Source organism: Labrus mixtus, chromosome 17 (genome assembly GCF_963584025.1).
Source record: "Labrus mixtus chromosome 17, fLabMix1.1, whole genome shotgun sequence".
NCBI lineage: Eukaryota > Metazoa > Chordata > Actinopteri > Labriformes > Labridae > Labrus > Labrus mixtus.
Genome location: NC_083628.1, coordinates 143,714 through 156,872, shown reverse-complemented (window position 1 = coordinate 156,872; position 13,159 = coordinate 143,714). Strand labels below are relative to the sequence as shown.

General features: G+C 39.3%; 1 protein-coding gene across 1 annotated transcript; it reads right to left on the bottom strand.

Annotated features, from left to right (window-relative positions):
* Window positions 1-1,387: 1,387 nt before the first annotated feature.
* cetn3 (centrin 3) lies at window positions 1,388-10,857 on the bottom strand. The gene is made up of 5 exons (XM_061061669.1): window positions 10,698-10,857; window positions 4,461-4,596; window positions 3,714-3,828; window positions 2,838-3,029; window positions 1,388-1,741 (listed from the first exon to the last, which is right to left on the bottom strand). Exons 1-5 carry the CDS (start codon window positions 10,712-10,714, stop codon window positions 1,698-1,700), a joined length of 504 nt encoding a protein of 167 aa, XP_060917652.1. The 5' UTR covers window positions 10,715-10,857; the 3' UTR covers window positions 1,388-1,697.
* Window positions 10,858-13,159: the final 2,302 nt, after the last annotated feature.

The following is a 13,159-nucleotide window of genomic DNA, read 5'->3' as shown; positions in this document are numbered from 1 at the left end:
CCCACTCAGAAACTTTATGACACAGGAGAAAAGCCACAGAGCGCTGCAGCCTGTCATTGTGCGATCGCCTCGTGTTATTACCAAAGCAAACTGGGGTTAGCCGACCACACTCCTCTTCATCATGAGGGCGGCAGACGAGGGGTTAAACGGAGGAAAAACACACGCCGCAGACCTTCATCTAAAGCCGTGGTTAAAGGTCTGCGGGGGCCCAAATAACAGGGAGCACAGGAGGATCCGCCTATGGAGGGGTTTTTGTGGTCCAGGTTCTGCGTCTCTGCTGCGAGCAGAGAGTGACGAGCTCACACATCATCAGAAAATATGTGAACTCAGAGTTTTTAATGTAGAAAGTTTGGATTAGAGTCTTTCTTGGTTTGAAAAGTTGAGTTTAAAGAGTTCAAACTGGCAGAAACATTTGAGTTATCATGTAGTGAGGCTGAAGTTCACCAAACACATCATAAAGGGTTAGAGATGTGAGAGAGTGCTGCCCTCTGGTGGACAGCTGAGGTACAGCAAGTAAAACTGCAGATAAGACATTTTAAAAAGTCAACAAAATGTCAACAGAGAGAAAACTGTCTAAAGATTCAAAGAGAGCAAAAACCCGAAAGACATCACAAAAAAGAAAAGAGCTAAACGACCAACAAGACCTGCAAAAAAAAAGACAAAAAGACAGAAGCTAAAGAGCAAAAGAAACATAAAAGAAAGCTCATCAAAAAGAGATGCAAACTAACCTCGATGAGAAAGTCAAGTTAATGAGAGAGGAGAAACGACATCACAGACACGACTAAGACGAGATAAACGACCTTAAAGAGTCACAAAGTGGGAGCACTGATAGCCTAGAGGTTACGTCATGTGCCTCATGTACGGAGGCTGTAGTCCTCATGGCAGCGGCTGTGGGTTTGAATCTGACCCCTGGCCCTTTGACCCTATTAAGGTTGCCTTCATGTAGAAAGGGGCGGGGCCAGTTGATGTGATTTCATTCACCTTTGGCGTGCTGAGCCTCTGTATTTAAGCTGGCTTTTCAGGCCTTGTCCACATGTAACAGTGTTCTTGAAAATGTAAATAATCCCGTTCACATGCTCAAAAACAACTTGTCCCTGACATGTGAACATTTTCACCCAATGACCTGCAATGACCATTTCATTTTTAAAGTTGTCCCACCAACCAGAAGTCTGACCGGGTATCGTCCGGGTTTGTGTGTTGGGAGTGTTGTATGAAGCAGCATTGACCTCCGTCGTCCAATCAGGCGTCTCTGAGAGTAACTGTGTGTGTATGTGTGAGCATGTAAAAAGTTCAGTTAGCATCGTTAGCAGCAGCACTAGTTTGGTTACGTCTGCCATCGCTCTAATCTCAAAACTAAAGAGACAGCATCGCACGATGACATCACATCCTGGCTGCCAAACTGATTTTATTTTGCACAGAATAAATATCACATTTCATATTTTAAACCACAGACTCCTCCAGGAGAAACAACAGACACAGGGATGAGATTAAATATCAGAAACTTCATGAAGTCTGAAATGTTCTCCGACTCGATCATGAAGAAATCAAACGCACTGATTAGAAACATCTTCAGGACACACCGCTCAGCTCGACGGGCCAATGAGTGAGTCCGCTCCACGTCGGACCCTCCAGAGCTCACGGCGCCCGCCTCCATACAGTTCATGATGTTCAGTCCACAGGAACAGAAAGCGTCGTCATCACGAGTCCTCTGTCATGATGGAGAGGAACTCCTCCTGGTTTACTGAAAAACACAAAAACACTTCAGTCACTTTGATCATTAAAACTCGTTTAGAATATTCCAGAAAAGCTGCTGAATGTTTGTGGAGGTTAACGTTCAGGCGACTCATCAACTCATTCTTTAGTTTCCTTTAAAGTCTGCTTCCTGTTTCAGCAGCTGTGTGGAGGCGTGTCTTAACTTCGGGTGTAAAGTCTTCATTAAGGGCGATGTGTAAACTGGTTTCGACCCGAGCGGTCGTCCATGGAGCGATGCTACGCGCTGACATCATCACAAAAAACCAAAAACAGCCTTGAAATGACTCTCTGGAAATCGACGAGATATTTACACATGGAGCGTTTTGTGTTTTATTACCGCTGTGACACGGGAAGTAACGATTCTTTTGACCAATCCGCAGACTGCAGTGTGTATAGCTCCGCCCTCTATGGTCGGATCGGTATGCTGTCATTTTTCCAACGAATTTGGAACATGACCCGGTAGCGTTTGAACACATTCTAATCCCCCGCTGTCGCTCAAAGACAAAACATTTTCAGTACTTATCCGAAAAGACAGATTTGTTTTTTAGTAGTATTCACCAGAAACAAAAGTCTATTAACTTGATCGGGGTCGAGTGCAGAACACCCGTTCAGAGTGCACAGACGTTCCTGGTACACACTAATCTTTGCGAGCCAGCTTGGAGAGTTGCAGGTTTGTGGAGACCCTGTGTCTCTCCACCAATCAGAGGGCAGCTGTCTGCAGAGAGACAGTCAGTCTGCATCTCCTGAATAGCGCCCCCTGTTGCTTTTACAACATGACTGTCTTCTTACTGAGGTCAACAGTGCATACAATTGTCAAGTTACGCTGAGAGCTCCCTCTGCTGGATCAAACTGTTAACTACTTCAGACGGCCTGATGAGCTGACAGACTGAAGGAGTGAAGAAGGCAGAACACTGAACTGTTCTGTTGTTGTGATGAAACACTTCACAAAAGGACAAACAGTAAAATCACATGATGTAAAAACTGATGGATTCATCGGGCGCAGACTTTTCCTTCAGTTCTGTTTCACCCAACAACAAAAACAGTTTCTCTTTGACAGCTTTGGGATCAGTAACTGGATGTCTTACTTTCTCCGTCTCCGTCGGCGTCGAACTCGTCGATCATGCTGCGCAGCTCCTCGTCGCTGATGTTCTCCCCGAGTTCTCGAGCGACTCGCCTCAGGTTCCTCAGACCGATCTTTCCCGATTCGTCGTCGTCAAACAGCTTGAAGGCCTTCATGATCTCCTCCTTGGGGTCCCGCTCCAGGATGCGGTCAGTCACTGCATACGTAACATGATGCGTCTCATAAATATCAGCCGGGTTCAACCATCACATCTTAGACCAGTTCAAGACAAACTCACCCACTACCAAATATTGAATAATTGTCAGGAATTTAACCCTTTAAATGCCAAAATCATGTAATGAAACTGGCATTTAAAGGGTTAAGTTCCTGATAATTATTTGATATTTTTTAAATTGTAAAATGTAAATTGTAAAAACCACAATTTCCCAGTTTGGGATCAATAAAGTAATACTATTCTATTCTATAAATTGGACATTTTCGCCCTACAATGTTCAAACAGGGAACTACATTTTAAATCTGATGCTACACAAAAACTAACAATGCATCAAAGTCAATATTTTGGATAATCTTTGACATATCCAAGACTGATTTAAAAAAACTCCCCCAGCCACCAAATATTTGTTATATGGAATATAACAGTGACATCAAGTAATCAAACTGGCATTTAAAGGGTTAAATTCTTAAAAATGATTAAATGTTTGGTAGTTTTGAGCAGGGCTGAAGTTGTTTAAGAGATTTATGCAGAAAAAAGATATAAAATATAAATCTGTTTTATTTTTATATCAGTTTTTTGGAAGTGGACATTTTTGTCCTTAGTGACTTCAGAGGGTCGTAAATGAAACTGATGTTTGAGGGTTAAACCAGTTCAAGACAAACTCACCGACTTCATTGAAATCCTCAAAAGTGATCTTTCCATTTCCCTCTCGGTCGTAGTCTTTGAGGATCTTCAAAACGTCGACTTTCTTCATTTCAAAACCGAGAGCTCGCATCGCCACCTGTTGGCATGTTTGATATAAAGATTTGATAAATACTTTATACTTTACATCCACAGCCAGGCTGTGAAGATATTATTAATGCACCTGAAGTATGTTTTTCAGGGTGTGACCTGATGAAACAGAGATGAGGATTTAAATAACCCGGCCTCTATTTGTTATTCTCTCCGTCATTTATGTACATTAAGAGTTAGTTTAATAGCTCGCTACTTTTGTTTATTAGAAACAGGAAACACATGCAGCTCAGCCTGGATATATCAAGTGTTTACTGCAGGTGAGAAATCACTAATAGTTTAATTATGTTGAGGACACCAGGAAGAGAAGCTGCAGTCATGTGCCAGGGCTAATAGGGATCCTAATATTAATAAACAATAGTTAAAGTAGTCAAACTTTCTCCTGTCTTTCACAAACAGAATTTACAACACAGAGAGAAAACAGTTAGATCTGCACATCTGGAATCTTTAAATGTTGCTGCCTTTCGACTCCGTCCGGCTGTTTGTTACTTTCCCTGCTGTGCAGAAGTTGTTCTCCGTCTGTCTGAGGCTATATGATGAAGCAGAGTTTGGGCTTTTGTTGAAGGGTGAAGGCACACTGTGGATTTATAACAGAAGACAAAACTGTCGTTCTTCACTCACCTTCAGCTCGTGGTAATCTATTTCATGATCTTTGTCGGTGTCGAACAGATCGAAAGCTTCTTTGATTTCATGTTTCTGATCCTCTGTGAGCTCTCTCCTCTTCTTACGCTTGTTCTTATCTGCTGCCAGTTCAGGTCTGGAGAGAGAAAACACAGAAGTGACATTAAATACTGTAAACTTTGTGGATCATTTTAGTATTCTCCATCACTCGTACGATTAATGCGATACACTTTATTGCCCCTTGGGTAAGTTTGTCTTGGACTCAAAGTGCTGCAAACATTCAGCTGCTTCTGAAGTATAATCAATAAATATCTGAACATTTGATCACAGGAGCCTGTACCAGGAGCTGTGTAGATCTGACAGGTAAGGTCTGATCTTCCTGATGTTGTTCAGGGCAAATCCACATGACCGGGCGATCAAGGCTACTTGAACCTTAAAAGTTAGCTGGTCATCAATCATGACACCCAGGTTCCTGTGGACTTTGTGAGCATGAGTTTGGTTGTACTAAGCTGGATATTGATCTGTGGTTGCATAGAGGGACTGGCTGGGATGACAAGGAGCTCAGTCTCTGAAAGGTTGAGTTAAAGGTGGCGTTCATTCATCCATTTAGAGATATCAGCAAAGCATAAAATAAACTTTATTGATCCCCTGTTGGGGTAAATTTGGTTGTTACAAGGATTAAAAAAGAGGAGTAGAATCCAAAAATCTGCAAATGTAAAAACAAACATTACATTTGGGTTCTTGTGATGGTTCTTGTGATGGTTCTTGTGATGGTTCTTGTGATGGTTCTTATGATGGTTCTTGTGATGGTTCTTGTGATGGTTCTTGTGATGGTTCTTATGATGGTTCTTATGATGGTTCTAATGATGGTTCTTGTGATGGTTCTTATAATGGTTCTTGTGATGGTTCTTGTGATGGTTCTTATGATGGTTCTTGTGATGGTTCTTATAATGGTTCTTGTGATGGTTCTTATGATGTTTCTTGTGATGGTTCTTATGATGGTTCTTGTGATGGTTCTTGTGATGGTTCTTATGATGGTTCTTATGATGGTTCTAATGATGGTTCTTGTGATGGTTCTTATAATGGTTCTTGTGATGGTTCTTGTGATGGTTCTTATGATGTTTCTTGTGATGGTTCTTATGATGGTTCTTATGATGGTTCTTGTGATGGTTCTTATAATGGTTCTTCTGATGGTTCTTATGATGGTTCTTATGATGTTTCTTGTGATGGTTCTTATGATGGTTCTAATGATGGTTCATATGATGGTTCTTGTGATGGTTCTTATGATGGTTCTTATGATGGTTCTTGTGATGGTTCTTATAATGGTTCTTCTGATGGTTCTTGTGATGGTTCTTATGATGGTTCTTGTGATGGTTCTTATGATGGTTCTTGTGATGGTTCTTATGATGGTTCTTGTAATGGTTCTTGTGATGGTTCTTGTGATGGTTCTTATGATGGTTCTTGTAATGGTTCTAATGATGGTTCTTGTGATGGTTCTTATGATGGTTCTTATAATGGTTCTTGTGATGGTTCTTGTGATGGTTCTTATGATGGTTCTTGTAATGGTTCTTATAATGGTTCTTCTGATGGTTCTTATAATGGTTCTTGTGATGGTTCTTGTGATGGTTCTTGTAATGGTTCTTGTAATGGTTCTTGTGATGGTTCTTATGATGGTTCTTATGATGGTTCTTGTAATGGTTCTTGTAATGGTTCTTATGATGGTTCTTATGATGGTTCTTCTGATGGTTCTTGTGATGGTTCTTGTGATGGTTCTTGTAATGGTTCTTGTGATGGTTCTTATGATGGTTCTTGTAATGGTTCTTGTAATGGTTCTTATGATGGTTCTTATGATGGTTCTTATGATGGTTCTTGTGATGGTTCTTCTGATGGTTCTTGTGATGGTTCTTGTGATGGTTCTTGTGATGGTCGGGTTATATATGTCTGTTGGGTATCGTGCACTTTGGGTTCTTTTCTGTTGAATTGTATTTAATTATTTTTAGTATTTTACATTTGTTATGTTCTTGCTGTTGTTTATGTTCTTCTGTGTTTGGTTTAGTTTGTTCTTGTTTTTGCTGTTTGTCAAAGCACTTTGTAAACCTGTGTTTTTAAAAGGTGCTATATAAATAAAGTTATTATTATTATTTACAGTAATTTAATATAAGAAAAATAAATACTGTTATAATGTGCACTTTCACTTGTGGAAAGACAGATTGATTGAAAGTGTTCAGTAGGATTCTGCAACCCTAACCCGAGGATGATGAAGGGATGACCTTTCCTACTCTGTCTCTGATTGGTTAGTACAAACTAAATCAACATGGAAGAGTAGTCTCACATGTCACTGTTTATAACACAGGCTGTTTATTCTGCCCTACAAAGACAAAAGGCAGTAACTTCATTTTTTTCAAAAATTAGTTTTTGTCATTTTTGGAACATTACAGCTGTGCTTTATCATGTGGACAGATATCTTGAGTCAATTGTGTTGGTTTTTTTTTTTTGAGGAAATAGTAGGTTGTATTTGCCTTAACTTCCAAAAGCCCTGGAGAACCAAAGAGAAACCAAAGAGAGACCAAAGAGAAACCAAGAGAAACAAAGAGAAACAAAGAGAGACCAAAGAGAAACAAAGAGAAACCAAAGAGAAACAAAGAGAAACAAAGAGAAACCAAAGAGAAACCAAAGAGAAACAAAGAGAAACCAAAGAGAAACAAAGAGAAACAAAGAGAAACCAAAGAGAGACCAAAGAGAAACCAAAGAGAAACAAAGAGAAACAAAGAGAAACCAAAGAGAGACAAAGAGAAACCAAAGAGAGACCAAAGAGAGACAAAGAGAAACAAAGAGAAACCAAAGAGAAACAAAGAGAAACCAAAGAGAGACAAAGAGAAACAAAGAGAGACAAAGAGAAACAAAGAGAGACCAAAGAGAAACAAAGAGAAACCAAAGAGAAACAAAGAGAAACAAAGAGAAACCAAAGAGAAACCAAAGAGAAACAAAGAGAAACCAAAGAGAAACAAAGAGAAACAAAGAGAAACCAAAGAGAGACCAAAGAGAAACCAAAGAGAAACAAAGAGAAACAAAGAGAAACCAAAGAGAGACAAAGAGAAACCAAAGAGAGACCAAAGAGAGACAAAGAGAAACAAAGAGAAACCAAAGAGAAACAAAGAGAAACCAAAGAGAGACAAAGAGAAACAAAGAGAGACAAAGAGAAACAAAGAGAAACCAAAGAGAGACCAAAGAGAGACCAACGAGAAACAAAGAGAAACCAAAGAGAAACAAAGAGAAACCAAAGAGAAACAAAGAGAAACAAAGAGAGACCAAAGAGAAACAAAGAGAAACCAACGAGAAACAAAGAGAAACAAAGAGAAACCAAAGAGAGACAAAGAGAAACAAAGAGAAACAAAGAGAGACCAAAGAGAAACAAAGAGAAACAAAGAGAGACCAACGAGAAACAAAGAGAAACAAAGAGAGACCAAAGAGAAACAAAGAGAAACCAACGAGAAACAAAGAGAAACAAAGAGAAACCAAAGAGAGACAAAGAGAAACAAAGAGAAACAAAGAGAGACCAAAGAGAAACAAAGAGAAACAAAGAGAGACCAACGAGAAACAAAGAGAAACAAAGAGAAACCAAAGAGAAACAAAGAGAAACCAAAGAGAGACAAAGAGAAACCAAAGAGAAACAAAGAGAGACCAAAGAGAAACAAAGAGAAACAAAGAGAAACAAAGAGAAACAAAGAGAAACCAAAGAGAAACAAAGAGAGACAAAGAGAAACCAAAGAGAAACAAAGAGAAACCAAAGAGAAACAAAGAGAGACCAAAGAGAGACCAAAGAGAAACCAAAGAGAAACAAAGAGAGACCAAAGAGAGACAAAGAGAAACAAAGAGAGACCAAAGAGAGACAAAGAGAAACAAAGAGAGACCAAAGAGAAACAAAGAGAAACAAAGAGAAACAAAGAGACCAAAGAGAGACCAAAGACAGACGAAAGAGAGACAAAGAGAAACAAAGAGAGACCAAAGAGAAACAAAGAGAGACCAAAGAGAGACCAAAGAGAGACCAAAGAGAGACCAAAGAGAGACCAAAGAGAAACAAAGAGAAACAAAGAGAGACCAAAGAGAAACAAAGAGAAACCAAAGAGAAACAAAGAGAAACCAAAGAGAAACAAAGAGAAACCAAAGAGAAACAAAGAGAAACCAAAGAGAAACAAAGAGAGACCAAAGAGAAACAAAGAGAAACAAAGAGAGACCAAAGAGAAACAAAGAGAGACCAAAGAGAAACAAAGAGAAACCAAAGAGAAACAAAGAGAGACCAAAGAGAAACAAAGAGAAACAAAGAGAGACCAAAGAGAAACAAAGAGAGACCAAAGAGAAACAAAGAGAAACCAAAGAGAGACCAAAGAGAAACCAAAGAGAAACAAAGAGAGACCAAAGAGAAACAAAGAGAAACCAAAGAGAAACAAAGAGAAACCAAAGAGAAACAAAGAGAGACCAAAGAGAAACAAAGAGAAACAAAGAGAGACCAAAGAGAGACCAAAGAGAAACCAAAGAGAAACAAAGAGAGACCAAAGAGAAACAAAGAGAAACCAAAGAGAAACAAAGAGAAACCAAAGAGAAACAAAGAGAGACCAAAGAGAAACAAAGAGAAACAAAGAGAGACCAAAGAGAAACAAAGAGAGACCAAAGAGAAACAAAGAGAAACAAAGAGAAACAAAGAGAGATCAAAGAGAGACAAAGAGAGACCAAAGAGAAACAAAGAGAGACCAAAGAGAAACAAAGAGAGACCAAAGAGAAACAAAGAGAAACAAAGAGAGATCAAAGAGAGACAAAGAGAAACCAAAGAGAGACCAAAGAGAAACAAAGAGAGACCAAAGAGAAACAAAGAGAGACCAAAGAGAAACAAAGAGAAACAAAGAGAAACAAAGAGAGATCAAAGAGAGACAAAGAGAGACCAAAGAGAGACCAAAGAGAAGCAAAGAGAAACAAAGAGACCAAAGAGAAGCAAAGAGAGACCAAAGAGAAACAAAGAGAAACAAAGAGAGACCAAAGAGAGACCAAAGAGAAACAAAGAGAAACAAAGAGAAACAAAGAGAAGCAAAGAGAAACAAAGAGACCAAAGAGAAGCAAAGAGAGACCAAAGAGAAACAAAGAGAAACAAAGAGAAACAAAGAGAGACCAAAGAGAAACAAAGAGAAACCAAAGAGAAACAAAGAGAAACAAAGAGAAACAAAGAGAAACAAAGAGAGACCAAAGAGAAACAAAGAGAAACAAAGAGAAACAAAGAGAAACAAAGAGAAACCAAAGAGAAACAAAGAGAAACAAAGAGAAACAAAGAGAAACAAAGAGAGACCAAAGAGAAACAAAGAGAAACAAAGAGAGACCAAAGAGAAACAAAGAGAAACAAAGAGAAACAAAGGCAGAGTAACTTCACTCATCAGGGTCTTTGAACTGCAACGTTCAGGAAGACTCAAACTGAGTTAAAGTCTTCTGTCTTTGTTTCACTGCAGTGGAGTTAAGGTGTTACGTCTTTGTTTTAACATCTGTCATCAAGCACTTAATTGATCACTAGATTTCATGTATATGTTATCATTATAACATTATTATTATTTAATATAGTGATCAGCAACCAAGGGAGATAACAAAATGAAGTTACTGCCTTGACATGACCTCTTCTTATTATTATACAGGCAATGCAAAGGCAGAGTACCTTAAATTCCAAATAAGGGTCAAAGGTCATGTTTGACCTCTAGATTTTTATGAACATTAATAACCTGATTAAAAAGACAAAGATTTCTGTAACTCATCTGGCTGGAAAACAAAAAGACTTTAAAGTCTGATGAAACATGAAGAGTATGAAAACGACTTCACACACTCCGGGTTATTTCTTATTGTTGGTTTAATTGAAATGTTTTGTTTCTGAATGAGATGCAGCTCATGTTTGTTCTTCACTCCTTTAATTTAATATAAAAATGAACCATTAACATCAAGTTTAAAGATATATTTTAACATATTTATAGAGCGTGGATTAAGGAGTAACAAAGTAATACAAACAGAGAGATAATTACCTAAAATAAGCGACATGTTTCATCTGTCAGGCTTTTTGTTTATCGCAGTTTAACAAACATGCTAACAAACATGCTAACATAAAGCTAACATAAACGAGGTAGCGTTGCTCGGCGGCTACACGTTAGCTTCTTTAAAACGATCCAAACATCAGATATTAAAAATAAAGGATGAAACAAATCGCTTTACCTCAGAGAAAGACTCATTTTAGGATGATTTCTTTACAGTCTTTGATTCAAACCCACTCTTCTGTGGCTAAACACAGATATCACCACAACAACAACAACAAATCCGTTTATCCGCGCTCACACGGACGCTTCCTATTGGTCGCTGGTCACCAGGCAGCAGTTAAGAGTTCTCTGATTGGTTGAATTCTTCTTCTGAGTCTCTGAGGTTTTAACGGCAGCTGGGTAGATTTATTTCGCGTTGGCGCCCTCTTGTGGAGTTACCTGTTCCCTGTTCTCCTCAGGAAAAACATAAAAACAAACAATTAAAGCGAGAATGTTGAGGAAATATGAAATATGATGACGTTTTTATTGTTGTAAAAGGTAAATCATTTTGAATCTTTGAAGGGTATAAAATGAATTGTAAGTGAAGATGTAATAGTGGGATGTGATTGGCTCTGTCGGCCTGCAACTATTTTATTTGAGTTTGATTGAATTATGTGTTTTTACTTATTAAAGTCTTGTGAGCAGGGGCGCCTCCAGGACCTCCGGGACCCATGAAGAAATATCAAATTGGGCCAGCTCCTAGTTATGATGCTCTAGGTTTAGACTACGGGAGGAACTCTCTCTCCCTCTGTACATTCACATCATAATACTGCATGTCACTATCTCTAAATCTTAGTTACTAACAACTGAGCCCCTGAGCTCTCAGGTCTTGTAGGTTCCTCAGGATCGTTGGTGGGACGTCCTGCTGCTATGGACCCCCCCATCCCCTCTGTTTGTCTTCCCATTTCTATCCCATTTTTCTAACATAAGAACAAATAAGGTGCCTCAAGATAACATTTGTTATGAGTTGGAGCTTTATTTTTTCTCTGCAGGGCATTTTTAAGAGAAACACTTTTAATTACAATAATTTGTTTTGCTTATTTCCTGCATCTCTGCTGAATCTTTAAAACACAAACTGGATCTATTCTGGTTCAAACCCTCGAGGGGGGGAAGACGCTCTTTATGAATATTTTAGCCCTGATAGGCAGCTTCAGTTGTGTTTTTTACCCACTTTGCACTTTTTTTTCTTCCCATAAATCAACATACATTTTGCCCGAGCGTGCAGCTTCCTGTGAGCTTTGACTTTTATATATTTACATCAGGTATGTGTTTCTGCAGAAAATAAGATTCACTGAGCTGTTTACTAATCCTTCCTGTCCACATAAATCGAGTCTCTTCAAAGGTTTTCGTCCCTCGTTGACTCCTTGACCTCCTCCTCAGCTCATATCGCGGATTTCCCACACAGACTTCTCAGCAGCGGCGACGGCTCGGCGTGAACGAGGAGCCGCCGTGTCTCTGCTTATCTGCGAGCGAGTCTCCTGTTTCACATGTGTGTGCTGAGATAGAGGCTGGAGGGAAACCTGTATCTCCTCCTCATGGTCTCGTCTTCACGGTGACTCGATTTCCTTCCTCCTCACGTCTTCTTCCTCTGCTCAGAAGATAAGAAGAAGAAGGGACGAACAAGAAGAACCTCACATTTGATGTTAAAGCTCAGTACTTAAGAACATGTGCAGCGCTCTCACTGCAACCATTCCAAATATCATCTCACATTTATCTTTTTGCAACATTCAGTCACACCCAGCCGAGGACGATCAAATCCCCAAAGTGTGCTTAAGCAGAAAACTGCCGGAAAAAAAAGAGCTGGGTGGAACTGACTGTGCACGAATCTGCTCCGGATAAGTTTATCAGTGAACATTTAAAGAGGTCAGTTCACTCTAATAATGAAATACTTCAAGTTCATGGCGTTGCTGTCAAACACACAAACATGCAGATGTTGAGAAGGTTATGAGCGTTCAAACATCGACAACGCTTTCCTGCATGCATGATTAAAGATCGTAGAAGCGTACTACTGAATGTGCACAGTGACATTTTTATTTTAATATTCATATTTCTGAGGAAGTTACAGACACTTCAGTAGACATCATGTGACGCTGCAACGCAAAAATGACTTTTATTAAAAAAGAACGATTGTCCCCCCTCTCCAGTCCCTCGCTCCCTAAGATTCTACAATTCTCTTATCAGACTCTTTTATCCAAAGCGACGTACATCAGAGAGTAAGAACAACACAAGCAAGGATCTAGAAAAAAGGGAACAATGTCAGTAAGAGCAAACGATCAGCTTTGAGTCTGATTGGACACACAGGTGCTGACAGGAAGTGACCAGAGGCAAAGCACAACATTGAGGGCAGTTCTTGACAGCTCTAATCAGTATAGAAACCATCTTATAAGTCGTCGTTATCAAACAAAAACCATCGTCATTACCATCATCATCATCAATAATATGGAGACCATCATCATTAAGTTAGTAGGTATTCATGAAAGAGCTGGGTCTTTAGCTTTTTCTTAAAGGTGCAGAGGGACTCTCTCTCTCTCTCTCTCTCTCTCTCTCTCTGTCTCTCTCTCTGTCTCCCTCTCTCTCTCTCTCTCGCTGTCTCTCTCTCTC

Excerpts from the sequence above, each read along its gene's own strand:
- cetn3 (XM_061061669.1), bottom strand. Across the intron at positions 3,030-3,713 it reads TGAGGATTTCAATGAAGTCG|TGACTGACCGCATCCTGGAG; the intron begins GTGAGTTTGTCT and ends TTACGTATGCAG. Across the intron at positions 1,742-2,837 it reads CGCCGACGGAGACGGAGAAA|TAAACCAGGAGGAGTTCCTC; the intron begins GTAAGACATCCA and ends TGTGTTTTTCAG.